The sequence below is a fragment of the Trichoplax adhaerens genome, genomic scaffold (assembly GCF_000150275.1).
Source record: "Trichoplax adhaerens TRIADscaffold_37 genomic scaffold, whole genome shotgun sequence".
NCBI lineage: Eukaryota > Metazoa > Placozoa > Uniplacotomia > Trichoplacea > Trichoplacidae > Trichoplax > Trichoplax adhaerens.
The window spans coordinates 325341-344573 of record NW_002060977.1 but is presented as its reverse complement, the minus strand read 5'-3'; the positions used below and the strand labels follow the sequence as shown (position 1 = coordinate 344573).

General features: G+C 29.9%; 3 protein-coding genes across 3 annotated transcripts; all 3 read right to left on the bottom strand.

Annotated features, from left to right (window-relative positions):
• Positions 1-416: 416 nt before the first annotated feature.
• TRIADDRAFT_62195 (uncharacterized protein) lies at positions 417-3750 on the bottom strand (the record flags this gene model as incomplete). The annotated part of the gene is made up of 4 exons (XM_002118115.1): positions 417-1524; positions 1721-1792; positions 2384-2455; positions 3689-3750. The coding sequence occupies 4 exons, from the start codon at positions 3748-3750 to the stop codon at positions 417-419; spliced, it is 1314 nt and encodes a 437-aa protein (XP_002118151.1).
• Positions 3751-5627: 1877 nt separating this feature from the next.
• TRIADDRAFT_62194 (uncharacterized protein) lies at positions 5628-9060 on the bottom strand (the record flags this gene model as incomplete). Its single annotated transcript, XM_002118114.1, has 8 exons — positions 5628-5712; positions 5895-5969; positions 6712-6783; positions 6968-7039; positions 7210-7281; positions 7963-8028; positions 8245-8316; positions 9017-9060. The coding sequence occupies 8 exons, from the start codon at positions 9058-9060 to the stop codon at positions 5628-5630; spliced, it is 558 nt and encodes a 185-aa protein (XP_002118150.1).
• Positions 9061-14190: 5130 nt separating this feature from the next.
• On the bottom strand, positions 14191-19001 carry TRIADDRAFT_62193 (uncharacterized protein; the record flags this gene model as incomplete). The annotated part of the gene is made up of 10 exons (XM_002118113.1): positions 14191-14323; positions 14415-14483; positions 15613-15684; positions 15872-15943; positions 16307-16378; positions 16998-17069; positions 17691-17762; positions 18110-18181; positions 18735-18818; positions 18901-19001. 10 exons carry the CDS (start codon positions 18999-19001, stop codon positions 14191-14193), a joined length of 819 nt encoding a protein of 272 aa, XP_002118149.1.
• Positions 19002-19233: the final 232 nt, after the last annotated feature.

Sequence of the window (19233 nt, the reverse complement as noted above, 5' to 3'; positions counted from 1 at the left end):
GACTTAAATTACTTTACGCCATCGTTTTGCTAATGCAATTATTTTAGACTATAGTATTAGTAAACAATCTAGGATTTAAGCATATACGCTTATAGCGCCTTTGCAAGCCAGCTTTACAGCAAGAATAACGAAGAAACAAAACCTTGTTTATCGCATTTTGGTGAGTTGCTTGCAGTATCATTTAGCATATAATAAGTCTTGTAGTAACTTAGATGCTTCTACCTTCAAGTAAAACGAAATTAGAGAACTAGTTTTATCTCTCAATATTTGCAGTTATACAGTCTCCTGTTATAGCTGTAAGTGAGAGTATCAGTTGTCTTCCCATAAATCTGAAGCCAAATTTACACTTCGAAACTTAATTTATAAAGAAGTACTTTTTCCTTTCATCAGTAACCTTTATTCTAATAATGTTAATTCTATGCAGTTAATTTCTGGCCATTCGAACGAGGAAAAGTATCTTTTAGTTCGCTTACGCCGCTAGTACGCAGTGGTGTTTGGTCGTCGCTGCGAGGTTCAATCCTACCTAAATGGGTGTAGTTATGGATACGACGTTGAATTAATTTAATGATACGGGGACTGGTTAACGTGTACAGATAGGGATTAATAGCTGAATTAATAGGCAATGCTAGTATGACTGCAAATTGTAATACAATAACACCAGATGATGTTGGACTGATTAGAAGCTGAATGGTGTAGAAATAATAAGGAAGCCAAGATACCAAATCAGTTACAATGATCGCAAATAATCGAATAGCAATTCGCTTTTCACTATCAGATGCAGTAGATACAGTAGCTTTAGCAGTCTTGTGAATTGCTATAAACATATGAGCATATAAGCTGCATGTGATTAGCCAGGATACTAAGGTAATGGAAACGTAAACAATAATCCATAAGCGATAGTAATAATTCTTAACGTTGCTTGCCATGCAAATGCTAGTGTATCGATACAATCTGTGGTTGCCATCTGTCTTCAGACCGTATGCAGTTGGTATGCAAACAAATATCAAGCAAAATAACCACGAAATCACCATAAGAACTTTGGCATAGTAAGGCGATAGTTTAACAGTGGAATAAGGAAATGCAATATAGATATACCTATCAATGCTAATAATAAACATCATTAACACTGACATTAAGCTAGCAAAACAGCATAAAAAGCAAGCTATACCACATGTTATACTTCTTAGCCAAGTTTCTGCATTATATGCATAATGATCGTGATATATTATGTCTGCAATACCGATGATTAGCATGTAAATAGACATTATTAGATCTGACACTGCCAAATTGGTAATCAACAGCATTGGAACAGGTTCACTTTCGTTAGTAACTTTAAAAAACTGAATGTAGATAACCATTAAATTTCCAATAAAGGCAAGACATCCAATTACCCAGACAAATAACTTGAGAGAATAATGAGATAAAATATCTGAGCATGTTGTAAATGCATCTTGTTCAATATATGGCTTGCAGTATCCAACTGTAGCTGGAACGATGCAACATAGATATTCTCTAGTGGATGTTCTATGTTATACATGTATCGTTGAAGCGCGATGTCATAAAAAGTTAAATAATAGTTTAGGATTAAAGTATCAGTTATTAAGAATTAGAGACTGACTTAGGAATAGACAATTGTAATACTGATACTTATTTTTAATACAATTTTTAATAGAGACTTCTTTGGAATAACAATTTAATTTTAGATTCCTGTTATACTTACATTTCTTTTAGTTCCGGGGTTAAATAAAAGGAAGAAGCAGTGATCTGAACTAATGGATTATCTACTAGAGATCTAATTAAAATAAGAGTAATGAGAAATAAGCAATTATAGTCGATCTTTTCGATGATACATTATCATATTGACGTAATTAGATAATAGTTATTTTAAAGAAAAGAATTTAAGAAACGACATAAACACATGTGATACTCTGCCTTTAGTTGAGTACTTTTTATTTTATATGCAGGTAAAATGTTTCGATTTTACTTCTGTTCCAAACTTATATTTTAATGACGAAAATGTTAAGCTATTTTAGAAATTGCATACTATGAGTCTACTATCAGGATAGTCCTCCCTGACATTAACCTACAGTAGGATTCTAAATATTGACGATTTCCTATCATCAGGAGGAACAGTAACAAAACAGTAGTTTGTCTCAGACATAACTGAGCCTAAACTTTATTGAAAAGTAAGTCAATTTATTGAAAATTTTACGTAAACATTAATTATTAGTTTATAGATAAATATTAAAAATATATGCAGTTATCTAATAAAAACATGTAAAGCATCAAAGATAACCGTTTGTAAATATATTCCTAAATAAATGATCTAATGAAATCTATGTTACGATAGCTACTCAAAAATTACTCCGTAACAACTACTTACAAAGTTTTCAATTTTGTAAAGGTTTTAAAACACCTGTTGGCGAGGATTCTGACATCATTATTATCTAGTAGTCTAGAATTAAATATGTAACATAGTACAAATAAATATCGATATTTATGTACAGTAATGGCAAATTAGGTTTTTAGTCGTCTAAGATAGGTATAAATGTTAAGGAAGATGCTAATTGTAGTGTTTACTTCTAAATACGGTATAGTCTATTTTTAGTAAAAGTCAATTTCCACTAGATTGTAGCATAACTCTAAATATGTATAATTTATATTTAACAAAATACTCTGTGGAAATCGCTTTGAATCTAGCTGAATTATATCGTAGCCCTGTCTTAACATAGAAGTAACATATTCTTATTAGTCATTTATGATTTCCTCCTGCTGTGCTTCATACATTATAAAAGCTATCTTCTTTCACCTATCTCGTTAGTTAGTTCTGCTAGTTACTTGGTAAGCTTGCACGCTTTACCTATGCTACATTACTATAGCTATTCGACTAGTCACGTCGTTATACATGCTGTAATCTCACACGGTCTTTCCTTTGCACTAATTCCAATAAACTCTATTCCTCTACTAAATTAACTCTGGTAATTTACTGTGATCATGACGAATCCACAATCTTCCGAAACATCACACTAATGTCACAAATTTGATAGAAGTACATCATGCCATTAATATAGGAAAATAAATTATGACCCTTAAAGTAAATAGGTAAGTTTATAGAATCAACGCATATATGTGTATTAAACTGAGTGTTTAATTTATAGTCATAGAAAGCGAATATTATTAAAATTTAATTAATTTACATCAATTCGTTACGAACGATGAAAGATTTGCTATACAGTTGTCACGGTACGAACTACCGTGAAGAAATAGCTATCTAAATTTGGTGAATATAATATAATGATAATATATTACAACTAGTTACCTGCAATAGGAATTACTCTAATTATAAATGTGTTACAGTAAATTTAATGCGTGCTGTAATGTGCACTGAAATGATTCTGTGAATGGACCTATTGTAGTCCGACTGTGAAAAATTAGTTAGTAGATGTTCTCACCTAAGTATTTTTATAAGATGACTCATGAATGTTAGCTGCTGTAGAAGGGTATATAAGCCCGTCAGATACTTGAATAAAGTAGTTCTCTAATGTCTAGTTGAATTTAACGTAGAAGCAAAGGCGTCTAAATTGTTGTGAGGTAGTTAAGGGATACTGAATCCCGGAGACTATAGTAATTTAGAGATATGTTTTACGTTATCCTTGTCACGAAGCTGGTTTGTGACAACAGTACTTACAGAGTTCTAATATTAGGCGCAGAAATTGATATTTGACTTTCTTGACAAATATTGGTGATCATGTTGCCGTTGAGATCACTGTTAAAAAAATATCAATTAAATCTCCTACATCTTACTCGGGAATTGTATTAGCCAAGTTATGGAAATACAGCAATCATATTAAAATAATTAAATCGAATCTGCTTTAAATGTTCGCTACTCTGGCAAGATAAAACAGTATCTATAGGATATTAGAAAAGATTCTATACAATTTTTAAACAGGTTTCCAAAGCATGAAGAAATATTATTAACTTACAGTAGAAGTAGATTATTCATTTGGTATTTTTTCCTGGTAGTTATTGTTTTTAATTTATTATTAGCCAAATAGCTTTTTATAGAAAATAAACATAAAAAGCATTCGTACTTTGAAAAAGCGATCGTAATTAAAATATCTTAATTCGAGTTTAAGCTTAGCTAAGATACTGACATGAACTCAATACTTCTCACTTACAGATTTTGTAGAACATTATTAGTAACATTGAATAAATCAGCCACATCCAGTTGGACTAAATGATTATCACTTAAGTATCTAATGTTAAGATATTAGTGTAACGTATTTAATTAAATAAACAATCATAGTATTGGATATGAAACGTTGAATTGTTTATGAATAAGAGTCTAAAAATTATCTCTATGACGCTGTTTTATCACTGTAATGTTTTAATTTTTGTTATTTAGCAAGACAGAATCTTACAATGCCCCCAAACTATCGTGAATATCTGCAAAGCTTCCATGGTTTAATTTTGTTAAATAGCTACCGCTAAGATCACTGTAAGAAAATAGTTAGAAATTTGTATTAGTAATCATGCAAATGGAATTTCTAAGTAATCATGTTAACGATTTAGAGAAAATGGTATCTTTTTGAGGAAAAAAGAGGCTGAATAGGATTTACTAATCTAATTGAGTATTAACTATACTTATTTAATTTACATGTTATTACTATGAACGCTATCAAATTGAAATATAACTTTATTGATATTCTAGAAACGATAAAGCGAAGAATTCTTGATTAGAGATGCCTTATTGTTCTATAATATTAACATCTGAAATTTAAATTTCTCTGTTGCTAAGTATATTTTCGTTCATATCAGCTGCTTTGCTGTAAAGATTGACGAGGCATTTAAAACTAAAAAATACCCGAAAATCGTTACTGCCATTAATTGGCATTCTCTGGATGCATCGATCTATTTTTGATAAAGGTTAACTATGCCTAATTATTTATATGTGTTTGCATAAAAATGTTTATGGTATCGGCAAATATAAAATCCTACACCGTGATCATGTTAAAATAGCTAAATTGTAATGCCTAAGCTTATGATTAGTATAGTGAGTGGGAATACATAATTTAGTAGAGGGCTAAATATCCTGTACAATAATTATTAAGATGCATGCTATTCATAATAACTGGAGATGAAAGAAGTCTTAAATACTTGATTTAGTGGCATATAAATACTCTTACATGGAGTAGAATTTACAGATTAGTGGTACTGGAGTTTGGAGGCAAGCTAAGTAGTTAAAGTAATACAATCCTTCGATGAAATTAGTGATAGTCTTTCTATCAACGCGATTATACCCAATATTTCTGAAAAGGAAAGAAATAAGTACTGAACTTCATAAGTGTTTAATTAGCTTTCTTAGCCGGCATAAAAAGTAGAATAGCATACATACATGGCACGTAAGCTGATCTTTGTTAAGCGAGTGATTTCTTCCGGAAATTTCGTGATTTGATTACTACCTATATTTCTAATGGAGAATAGGTTCTATTACCAAATCAAATTAAAATGACAGGTAGATAAGAATTAGCTTTAGTACGAATATTTTATTAAATGAAATCATAAATTAATTTGAATCACACCTTTAATAACAGACAAACTTGTGATAAACTGAACTTAGAATGGACTTACAATTCCGATAGAAATTTCAAAACAGCTGTTCTTTTAAGTAAAGCAGCAAATCCATCATCAAGTCTGTTATTATTTAAATTTCTAGTTTTGCGTTGAAATTGTAGTTAGAAAATACCGTACTCATAACAATTATACATAATTATAGTGACGAGAATCACACAGTCTTGGATTTACATGAGAGATTCTTACATATAAGCACTGATAATTTGAGTTGTGTATAAACTATTAATGCATGAGATTAATCAATTTTATTGAGTACTTACATTCCTTCTATTCTGGTATAATCGCCGGGACACTTTGTATCTATAACTTTGCTTATTTTATTTGACTGAAAACTTCTAAAAGTATATCACAATTGAAGAAAATCGGAATGATTTAGTCATTTCAGCTGGCAGGTTAAGCTTGATAATTCCCTACATTCAAAATTTAACGCAAATTGTGACGAAGACTAATATTTCATACACTATCGTGGTTCTTTTCTCACTATTAAGTCAGAAAATCTAATGATTTGAAGTAAAGATAATAATTTACAATTATTTTAATAACGGTAACAGATTATTATACGTCACATAAATCATTACTTCATATTACTGTTAGATTTTAAAAAAGATATTAATGTACTAGTGTAAGCAGCTAAAATCATCCCAAGTATAAAGATAATTACTATTAACCACAAAGCATATTTTAAGCTATTTTGTCAAATTTATACAGGAAAGGATTGGGCATTATACAAAATGACTGATTTCGCATCCGGCCTCGTTCATATACACAATTGAAAAAGGCGGTAGAATATGTCTTTTCAGCAATAGTTTGATTGCATAAAAATGCACGGGTTACATATCCACGTAAGACAATATTCATTGAATAGAATATTGATCTTATAAAATATTACTTTTACTGTCTATCTTACAAGAAGGCTATTTTTCTATTTATGCAAAGTATGCCGCTGTCAAACGTCGATAATTGATTTTCGTCAGCCGTACTATAAGAAACAAAAATTTCTATTTAAGGTTTCTAATGCTCTATATATTTGTGTTATACTGCAGTAAGTTACAATATGCATGAAAGTTAATTATTTACATTTTAAATAAATTTTGAGCTAATGAAAAAACTTTGCTGGATAAATGAGAGATCATATTTTTTGATAAATCCCTATAAATCGAGAGTGATAGTAGAATTATTTAAAATGCAAGATTAGCTTGTGTATTAATATGGAATTGAGTAGTATATATTATCATCTATTGCAAATTTTTATCTATAAATTCATTAGTTAGAGCAGCTATAATTAACTAAAATATTAAAATAATAAATATCTTGCTTATATTATAGCACTTACAATAACTGTAACGCAGTCAAACCTTCAAAGGATTCATTTTCAAGTTTCAATATTTTATTATTTCGAATAATTCTGCAATTATATCCGAAAATCGGCTTAAATTTGAATTTAAATAGGTTAAAAATTTTACCATATCTTATTTAACTGAGTTATTCTTATGTTAGATTATGTGAAAAGTAGCATTGTTAAATATTTCCGTAGTTATCAAAGACAATAAGGTCATAGTTTGAAGTAAAACTTACAGCTTAGTTAATTTATCAAGTTTGGTCATATTGATCTGGCTTAACGATGTTAATCCGACATTTTCAAGATATCTAAAATAAAGAATAATGAGAACTGAGTGCATAAGATAGAGAAAATATTTCTGTATTTTTATTTCTGCTTTGAAATTTCTATACAAACAAAATAAAGATATAAGAAAATATTTAAAGCAATAGCCACAGCAATATTATAGTCTTAAAAAAGTATTTTACAATTCTGTCAAATTAGAACAATTGACGAAGGCTTCAGAATCGATTTTCTGCAGGTGATTTGAGGATATATCTCTGACGTAAATATCAAGTAGGGATAAAACATAGTAATATGTAACTTAAACCAAGTTGATTTTGTCAACGAATCATAAACTGTATTAATGCTTAATTCTCAACTTTAGCTACTTTCAGATCTGATAACTTACAGGATTTTCAAGGAACGGAGTTGAGTAAATACATATTGATCAAGATTAAGAATGAAATTGGACGATGCATTGCTGAAAATACAAATCGATTTCAATAAAAATGACTTGTTCGGATATTAGATGATACTTCACCATAATTTTATGTACAGATAAATTTTATTTAAATACACGTTTTGAGTTTAGTACGATCAACAGCTTTAAAGCATTTTATTGCCGTTTCATAAATATAGTATGTAAAATTTCTTGCAATCTGTAGCTCAAATACTTACTAATATAAATCAACAAAATTTATGAGATGCTTATTATTTCTTAAACTTACACTTCTTCCAGACTTGGAATCGTTTGGAGAAATCTTAATTCCTGTAGCTTATTATTATTAATATAGCTATTCAAAATAAATGAATTTAGTTTAGGAAATGTAGTAATGTTGGCTTTGTGATATTAAATTACAATCGCTATCAGTTCAAACTGACTAGCTATCGGCAATTCGTAACTTGTGCATGACACATTTGAAATTTAAATTAAGAATCATCCACCATTACATAAAGTTATTGATTAAAGCAGACAAGCATTGGATATCATAGAGGAAACCTCAACTTACATTACTTTCAAATTTTCAGCATTTATGAAAGCTAATGGATCAATCTTATACAAACGGTTATTGGCAAAATCCCTGCATTAAATGTTATTTAAAGTAGTTTTTTATCCGCTATTTTACGAAATAAAGTTTGTTTAGCTACATAAATTTGTAAAAGGGGACTGTCGGATCTCCGAAAAATTCGCTTTATCATTACTTATTTATGTATTACTTATCACTGGCTTGTTGTTATTCTATGATTGCCTTTATTTTATAGCTATTGCTGTTAATGTTCGAGAATAAATTAATTTTGATCTGATGATAAGTTATTTCGAGCATCATTGATGAAATTAAGGTTTATTTGCATATTATTTTAACTTAATTAGGCACTCCTGATATTATAACTATTCTGGTTTCAAATTAATCACTAAGCTTTTTTTAGTTTTATGCATACAGAAAAAAATTTAAGCAATGTCCGTATTTAACGTATAATCAAGCATGATTTACATTAACTATGTAATAGATTCGTTAATCTCTTTCATAGCAATAGTACAGGATGATCAAGCTATAAGTTTTTATATTCAAAGATAATACGCCATTCAAATACTATAAATCCGAATTATAACCTACAGTTTATTGATAGTACTAATTTTTAGAGTTCGATGGATATCTTTTGCCTCTATCTTTCTTATAAGGTTGTAGTTTAATAATCTAAAAGGTAAATTAGAAAAAAAATCTTATAATAACTGTTACTACTATTACTAAAACATCGAAGGAGAGTGATTTTTGAACTCACAGTTTTGTCAAAGAAGTTAAGTTTTGAAGATTTAGTTGCGACATCGACGTTAATTGATTATATGATAGGTTGCTATTAATGGTAAATAATCGCTAATTAATGACTTTAATTATGATCCCAGGATATACGCAATGCGACAGATGATTATAATTATTGCAAGAAATTAATTAATATACGTATGACTTCTTACAATGTTCGAACAGAATTTAGTAAGTTAAAACCCTTTACAACGGATATACTATTGAAGGAAAGATCTCTGGAAGGATAATGGAAAATTGTTACTTGTTACATTATTTTATCGGTCACTATATATTTGCTGTTTACGATTATGGAATAAGCTTACACGATGGTGATATTTGTAGAAATTAATCCAGGTGTGTAGTCAACAATCTTAATTTTATTCCTGTACATATTCCTAGACCATAATAGAAAATAATACATTCTATCATGTTTAGACTACATACCTTATTGATATCGACTGTTTTGTTTACTATCAGCAAAAAATGAATTAATAATACTGTCTTTAATACGAACAGCTTTTTCAGATTTGGAATTTGGCTTATCTTCAATTTATCTAGTCTGTCAAGGTAAATGCCTCGTAAATCCCTATCATGAATTAAGTTTATCAATTCAAAAGTGTTAGGATTACAACTGAACGAATAAAATATAATGATAAATCTGCATAATGTCCTTTAGCTTAGCACTAGATCATTAATTTAACTAATTTTTTATGAAATGATGAAATGATTTTTAATAATTACTAATTCTGAGATAAAAATTTATATACTGCGATGTCAAGGCAAAGTAAAATATCTCACAAAGTTTCCAAGTTATTGAGACCATTTAAACCATCCAGTTCGATCATCTTCGCTGGGTTACTTGCTAAATTTCTGCATACAAATGTAATATTTTGAAATGGATTAGTGGAAAGAATTTTTGGAATATCCGACTTCACAGTGTTTGGTATAGGCTAAGTAATTATCGTCATTTCTTAATTTTACTTGAATCAAATAGACAGCAAGGGAATACATACCAATGTATACTAGAGTAATTATAATTTAAGAGAACTTACAGATGTTGGAGATTTGTTAAGCCTCGTATTTGATTCCCCGTAATTTTTTCGATTAAATTTTGTTCTAGGCGTCTAAAGTTTGTGAAAGAATGGAAATATAATTTATGTTTACATTTCGAAAGAATGTTGCGAAAGAATGTTGCGAAAGAATATTGAGAAAAGCACTGATGAAAACAGTTTGTAATGCCGATGATGGGCGTAAAGGTAGTATACATCAACTTTGAAGGCTTTGCTATCGGATTTATGATTAGCCTTACAAATGAATCAATGCATCCATTGATTGGAAGGTATCAGGTAAGATATCGAAAATGAAATTATCTGCAAGGAATCTATTGCCATAGAGAATTAGATAAATTAATTAAGTTATTTCAAATTAAATTAAAAAATTTTAAAATTATGATGGTAATAAACATAAAATAACATGCTCATGATCTGTAATTTGCTAATAAATAAATAATTATGAGTATAATCTACGCATAGGTATCTTAAAAATCAGCAATATTATGATACTATTGATAAGAAACAAAACGTTCAGTCGCAAAATTTTGTTAAGCATATTCAAGGAAATGTTATTAAGTTGCTATCGATATTTAGAGAAGTTAATTAAATTATTTATTGCTTAACTAAGGATAGTCTTTGCATAAGGGATTATTTTAGAAATATGAGTTCAGCATTTTAGTGGAAATTAATTGATCCGTTGTTGTAGATCTAGCTGGCTAGGTTAAAATTGTAAACGTTAACCAGAAAGTTGTATATAGGTGTAATGACCGAGTGATAGTCTCCTGTTATTATTGTAGGGTCACTTACTTACGTAACCCAAAATTTGAATTAACAAAATTGGGTAATTCCCTTATGTGATACATGAAGGTCAACACCGAAAAAATAGTCTTGAATAATAACGTTTATTGATACATCCGTCTGTCGGAGAAGATTTTCAATTTCTTCTCCTCATAAGAACAATTGAAAACGACTAAGATATACCGGATAATACCACTTAGACAAATCTGCACAAAAGTACATCTTATCTATATACAAACTATACCCAATAAATGCTTCTATTCTATAGTAGACATAATAATTCGAGACTGTAAAAGCTTGATTTAACATCTTGCTAAGATTAATAAAATAATTATACTTTAACTCTTTGTAAGACAGTGTAATATTGCATTCTAAGTTGATGATATATTTAGTAATGTCTACCCTAGGTGTTGTGTTCAACATGTGATAGATATTCTCGTTAGAGGCTTAAGTATTAAATGGAGCTCGCTTAGTAACTGTAATCCTTTTGAAGAGGAGTGCTGCAGTGCTCACGCTAGAGCTTCAAATGAAAGATGTAAACTATCCTGTATTTGAGATGCTAATACTGAAGTGTGTAGTAAGTAAGGTGCTAATACTGTAAACGCGGAAAAGTATAAAAGCGAGTAGTTTAGTATGGTAAGATAGTTCGTTCTTGTTAGAGGTCCTCAGCTAACCGATTACGTTGTATCTTCGTAAAGGAGGTTTTGTTCAATAAATCTTAATTTTCTAAAGTTTTAAAGATTCTTAGTCTATCAACCTCACACTCTTACATGGAAGGCAGTCTACATGGTCCTATATTTGGCATTAGATATGACCTTAACTAGAGAACCCCAGTCTTATACTAGAAACAGTACATGTGGGCTGTCTCGTCCTTTTAGCCACCTACTGTACTACTACAGTTAACTGAAATCAGTACAATAGGACAAGGTAGAGCAATACCGATATTATTGGTAAGGAAATAGGCTTTGGTAGAGTCATTATAAGTAATTGCAAGATATGGGTAAAATTTACTAAATCGATGAAGGATAAAGGCAGTCACTTCCATACTTTTCTTGCACCACAATTTCGATTGTTACAGTAAAAACAAAAATTATAGCTGCTGTTGTGTTTGCTATCTTAGCTAACTTTACAAGCTGCTAGGCGTCGAAGTTACGAAAAAGTAGTGAATTCTTGAGGATATGTTAATTTGCTTTTCTAATTTATAGAAATTACTTAGCTTGATCGGCTTTTAATAAAATTATGGCATCGATTATAGACAATCTCATCCTTCAGAATTTCGAAAAATGTGTAAAGAAAATGGTGACCAACTGGCTATAATTGCTTATTAATTCAATTATTATCACTTATAATTTATCAATCATTATTATCATATTACAGAGCTGTGACTGTGTTATATACTGTATTAGAGTAGAAATATCTATGTTAAGATTATTCTGTTAGCTTATCCTTATTTAGTTAACTTCTAATTTGGATATACTGTGTTTTAATATGGCACTGACTTTTTATGACAGAGACACATATACACACACTGAAATAAATAGTTATAACAGGGAATGCAAATCATCTACTTACAGTTCGAATCTTTGTGATTGTAACTTACTTATGCTAGATTGTAAATTATCGTGGAAATGTTCCGTGATAAGACATATCGTAATCTGACTATTCTGTATTAGTCATCAGATGTCTATGTTCGTAAATACTGTTGTCTGTATTAAGGGATCAGTAGCTATAATTAATATCTAATTCAGTAAATGATTCCAAAGTTAATCATACTAACTATGACTCAAGGACTATAGAGGAATAGTATGTAAATGTAGTATATCGTACAATAAAGTGGATTCTCAAATTTAGTGTTTGACGTAAAATACGAGGCGTTTAAGTCTTTGTGTAGTCTGCTAGTAGAGCAAAAGTGTTTGTGATAGTGCAGATATCGTTTCTTGATACGTGGTTCAAGGAATTGACTTATTGATCGCACATTACGTTAACTTGTTGCAAAGCTGTTTTGTGGCAAGAGCATAAATACTAAAGATTTGTCTGAGGGCTATTACTAGAATATACGAGGTATATGAAGGCTTCTATTTAAGAATAAAACTAAGGCTATTCAGTGTGCTGTATTAATTGTGAGCATAATTTAAACTACAATTTCAGTTTCTAGAGTGTCAGAAAATTATTACTACGTTCATAATGGATTACGATACAGTCATAAAAATAATAGCTATAATAATGCACCATACACTAGTATTGCATTCGCTTTTAGTATAGGTTGTGTTCAGATTTTGTCTAAGAGAAACTAGTGGTTAGAGATTACTGTTCCTCCTGACGATAAGAAATCGTGAATATTTAGATTAGATACCAGCATGTAAATAGGTGCCAAGGAAGACAAGTATGACGATAGACTCGTTGTGCTTAGTTTTTGGCAGTGATTTTAATATTTCTGACTTTTCAGGTTTCAATTCGTGACAAAAATTTAGATAGATAAATTGGGATAAAATTAAGAGTATAGAGCTACATTTAAACACAAAGATCTAATATACTGGGTCGCATTATTCTTTACAGCAGTAAACTGAACATCATCCTGTTTGTATAACATTGATAGAATAAAGTACATCAGTGTGAATTTGCATAACATGTGAGTCCCTAGTAAGGATCTAAATGATTGGTCGTTAGGTGTTGCAAAGTATACTAATCAACTATTATAGTGCATTGTATGAGTATAAAATTAAAATTCTAGCAGTTTACCTGTCAAGTATTTTCTTATCGTAAAAAAATACTAGAAATATCATTTTCCAATACTTACAAATATTTCAAGTTTCTTAATCCCCAAAAGAGCCTCTTCTCGAGGAATTGTATATTATTTCCTGATAAATCCCTATTAGAACAAATTAGATATTTAAAAAAACGTAGACTATACCATTGGTAATACATTGATGTGCTAGTCCTGATTTTTAGAACGTTGTTATTCAGAAATGCTTGTGTTAGTACATCATTGTATTTATTATTAGGAGTATTGGGTTTAATATCAGTTATTGAATACTTTACCGAAAAATAGTCTACGATTGTTATAATGTTTTGGTGCGATATAGTAGCATTCTTTCAACATTTTTGTAGAGATATTAAATATTTTTAATGCTTTTTAGTCAGGATTACGATAAGTTAAGTAGTAAGAAATTTAAATTAAATTTACCGCAGGCTATATTTTGCATAGAGGCAATTGCGTACAATTTTATAATCTACTTTTGAGTGTACATGAATAATACAGGTCATTCTACTATATAACTAAGTTTGCTTTCTAAACTAGTGAGAGTTAATTGGTATGTTTCGTGAAATGATTAGTAAACAATGTTTGATTAACATACAGAACTTCCAGTTTCTTTAGATTACGAAACGGTGATAGACCTTTATTAGAAAAATTACCAACGGAGTTAAGATCCAAGTATCTGTCGAAAAGATTTCATATTTTTTACAGTAATGTGATCAGTACGTTAGCTACACATTGTAATCTATACTGAATGGAAAGCTCAAACATACAGTTCTTTCAGACTTTGTAAGGCCTCAAATGGTTGATTTTTGATAGCAATATTGTTCTTACTAAGCTTTCTGTAATGCAATAGTTAACAGTTTTAAAAATTATTTAGTAATTGACGCACAACGGTGACATTTATCACACTTTTCTAGCTGTTATCGTTAAAGAAATATTGTGCCAATATGAAAAAGTTACAAGTAATTTTCATATTTGGTTAGAAAACATTGCAACATGTACCCTGATAGTTAATATGACGTTATCAGTACAATTTTTATGACAATGCATTACCTAAATTAAAGTATTTAAGAAAGTATGGTAGCTCACTGTGCAGTGTTGCAGTGTTATAGTACAGGAAATGCTATGATTTGTAGTACTTACAACTACAGGAACTAATACGCTATAGCAAATCAATATTACTCTGGTTTAATCTGGAAAACGAAAGCTATGCATGCTATTTGTAATGCGATACAGCTACTAGCCAATAAGGCTTTGTAATAACGTCGGTAATTTAGATAAGATTATTCTTTTTAAATAAGTTTATCTTTATATCTAATTATCCATTAAGGGATGTCTGGTAATTCTTTGTTAATTTAAACGTTTATTTATGAGTGTATTTATTGGTTTAAAATAGTTGATTTTGAGGGAGAATAGTGAGTAGTGAGTTTACTAAATAAAGCTTTTTTGTAGATTATGGTACTGTGTGTCTACTGATTGCGAGCCTTTTAGAAGGATAGTTCTTAGGCGTTGCAATAGAAGTCCTATATTCTGGCTAAATCTTTTGGTCGATTAGGGCAATAATCTGTAGAGGTAACTCAACCTAAGGGCTTTACATTAGACTAGTAACCATATCAGGAAGTAATCCGTGACAACGATCGATGGTATACATCTTAAAAATGCGATGCTAACTATTTCAGTAGAACTTCGTTAATCACTTGTACTCTGATTTAGAAATTGTAGTAGGATTAACTAATAGCAGTAGATGATCATTTTATAAATTTCTAGTTTTAATTAGTATGGCGATGATACCTTAGTGCTTTTGCCTGTTATTTAATTAAAAGTGTTTGCAATTCGCTATAATGGAGTACGATACAAGAATTACTTAGGAATAGAAGCTGCCAGAAAGGAGTTGATGTGACATTATGTAGTTAAATATTTGAATAAAATCTAGCAGAAGTTACCATACCTCAAAGGGTATTTACTTACAGTTTGGATAAATTTGGTAAATTGTAGAAGGCGTCTTCAGCGATGTCGGATATTATGTTATTTTGTAGTGAGCTACAAAAACACAAAATCTAATTAATTTCTAGTTTCAGAAACATCTAATATAGAATATGGAAATGATTGTCCTAATTAGTAGAAATTAATCTTAATAGTACAATAGTAGCTGTTATCAAAACTTGAGATAATTTAAGTATGGTAGTAGAGTCATAAAAGTAGGAACTCTCAAAGTCTCAGTACTTACATCTCCGTCAAATTAGGTAGATGACAAAAGCTACATTTCACCAAGCTCTTGATAGCATTGTTAGCTAGTGAGCTAATAATAAATCGTGATAGCCAAATTCAGTAATAAAGCATCAGTTATGTAGCATGGTGTCAAAAGAATTTGTAAAATTTGTAATTACATGATTACAACATTAGTCAAATTGGACAATTCGTTCTTTCCCAAGACTGTAATGTTATTATTATCGAAGTTTCTAAATCAAAATAATCCAAGATTAGCTTTAAATAGTTAATTATGACGAACCAATTGTTGCAAATATTGAGTTACAGAGTAATTGTAGTGTCTTTTTTGCATAACAATGCTTCTATGACTAAGTCTGAATCTAGAAATGCTACAGTTGCCAATTAATTTATCGTCCTATCAACCGTAAAATATATGAATACATTCTGCACTAACAGTTCAGAAAGGAAACGTAAATTCTTTATCAGACCATCAGTATCTCCAGTAAATTGATTATAGGATAATTTCCTAAGACGAAATTACGATCAGTTTATTTTCAGAAAGTGGCATTAGTAGCATTAAGTAAAATTTTATTAGTTAATAGTATGCTAATGCACACTGAATAAAATCGAAAGCATGAAAAGGTTTCTACAAATTTATGATGGAAATGACTAAAAGTAGTGTTGCAGCATTCATTAATTAATGTCTATATTGTTATCATACATAGTACGTATGTTAGAAATTGGTCGGAAAATATCATGGCTGCTCTTGCTGATTCTATTATAGCCTAGATTACTGTTCATAAAGCGAAGATTGACTTAATAGTTAAGTATCTTAGAACAGTTATTGATTCCTATAACAATTAGCAAGTCTCTTATTCATACAGATATGTCAAGGAGCTTAATCCCACAAACGTTTGTTCATGAACAGATAATATGAAATTGCTCTCTAGGTTTCTATTTAATGAAGCAACAATTAAGCAATGAAATTTTTGTTAGTGAGTAAATCAGTTTTTATCTTAGAGAAGTATATCAACACGTCTGTTTGATTATATCGGAATGGAAAAATTTATTCCGTATCATATTACTGATATTTAAAGAAAAGATTAATGGGACTTAAAGTCTATGCAATTATGCTCTTTACTTACAACAACTGTAACTGTTTCAGCGGTTTAAAAGTCCCATTCTCTATTTCATCAATTTGATTTCCAGTTATTTTTCTGTGAGAGGAATGAAATGAAATTAATATCTATACTTTATTATATATCTCTGTAATGTAACTAGTATTGTGATTGTAGACTGTTAGCCATGCTTAGTATAATGTACGGTAGATATTTATCCTAAGAGATATTTGGTAGCTATAACTATAGACTGTAGTGATATAGACTCTATACTCGAGTACAGATGACTATATACAGTAAGGTGTTAAGTTACTAATAAGGCTATAGGTAAAAATAGAACTATAAATCATATATTAGGATATGCTTAATTCATTGTACTTTGGCTGGTGTGAATAATGTCTACGTAAGTACTGTAGTCGTATCCATATTGGATTAATGATGGTCCGTAGTAGAATAGTCTTACTAAGAATAATTTAACTATGTGTAAAATAAGGTAAAAGGTTGCCATGCGGATTGTAGCTGTGAATGCTACGGAAAGTATAAAGCATGCAACTTTAGATTATTCTGTTAGTTCGTTGTAGAAGTCTTTAGTAGTAGTATTCGACTAGAGTAGAGCTGTGTGTAGTTAATCTTTGTATAAGATTCAATAAAGCTCTTATTTTTCTAAAATTTGGAATTTCGTGATTGGTATATATCACAATCTCAAATCTGCAAACTTACAAATTCTTTAGCCTAGATAAGCCAATAAATGTTTCATTAGAAAGGTACTGAATCTTGTTTTTGTCTAAAATTCTATGCAAAAAATTAAAAAATGTTAGTTAAGTTAATCTATGCCAAACTTTTTACTTACATTTTAATAATGTTTTCATCGAACTGATTGAAATTTTATTGAGCAGAATTAAAGCGCATTTCGTATTAGAAATTAAAATTATTAATTCTCATTCAGGACTGCTCAATACAGACTTATATAGATAATTTGCTGATATTTTCTCAATTCTTGTTCATAAATTTTAATATTTGATTGCTATTGAAGAGCTTTATCCATTTCACATCTTTTGATGAAGATTGCTAACAATTTTTTGATTAAGTTTACTCGATCAAATGCATACGTAAGGATAAAATACCGTTATGATGCTTACAATGTCTGCAACATTTGATAATTTTGAAACGTTCCTTGACCTAAGGAAGTTAAAGAATTTCCGGATAGGTCCCTAATGGCGCAAGAAGTATTTTTAAACGGTTCCAAAAAGGCAGTAATATGTGATGATGTATTCTATGATCACGTAAAGACTATGCAACTTTTATTCCGATTATGCTACAATTTTTATGCAATATTATTACATATGGTAGCTTGGTATTGATTATATAGAGTGTGATAAGCCATAAAACAATTAACATCTAAAATTAACTCTACTCGATTAGTTTTATAGTCTCTTATATTAAGCATAAATAGGAGCGATTTCCTCACAAAATGTTAATTTCTTTTTCGAATCTTCGCCAACATAATTATCCAATACAATACTCGATATTTTGATGTACAGTATAGCTACTAACATTGATAGAGTAACAACTACTGAAAGAAGAATTGCAACTCCGTTTACATTTAGATTAAAGTGCAGAAAAAATTATTTATCATTTTGCTAATTAATTTACAGCAGAATCGGTACTACACAGTAGAGTTCACTGGCCATGTTATTCATATCAGTTGTAATACTTTAAAAAATTGATTAAGGATCTTATTAAAAACTTTATTAATACACTTACATTGTCACCAACGATGTAATATTTTTGTTGATTAATAACTTGATATCGATGTTGTTATTACCAATGGTGTTATAGTCCAAAGTACTGAAGCCCAGGTAATAATACAAATGATAACTTTAGTAGCTACTACATGTAAAAGCAGTAAGGAATTGAATCAGCGCCTTACACTGTTTTCAGAGCAGGCAAACGTCCGACTGCCCTAGCGAGATTATTGCTACCAAATTGACTCCTAGTTATTTGGCTACCATAGTATACGGAATGGGACATATAGAAATGATCATTAAACAATTTATTTGTAATGCAATTTTGGTAATCATCGTATTAATTAACGCTGTAATTTGCTTACATATGAGAAAGTTTCGAAGAATTTGCGAATAAATCTTCCATTTCAGATGTTACTATCACGTCAAGGAATATTCTAAAATATAGTGATACAGTACTTTTAATAAGGGAAAACAGACTATAGATTAATCATGTAATTTTGGTACTTATTTCATTC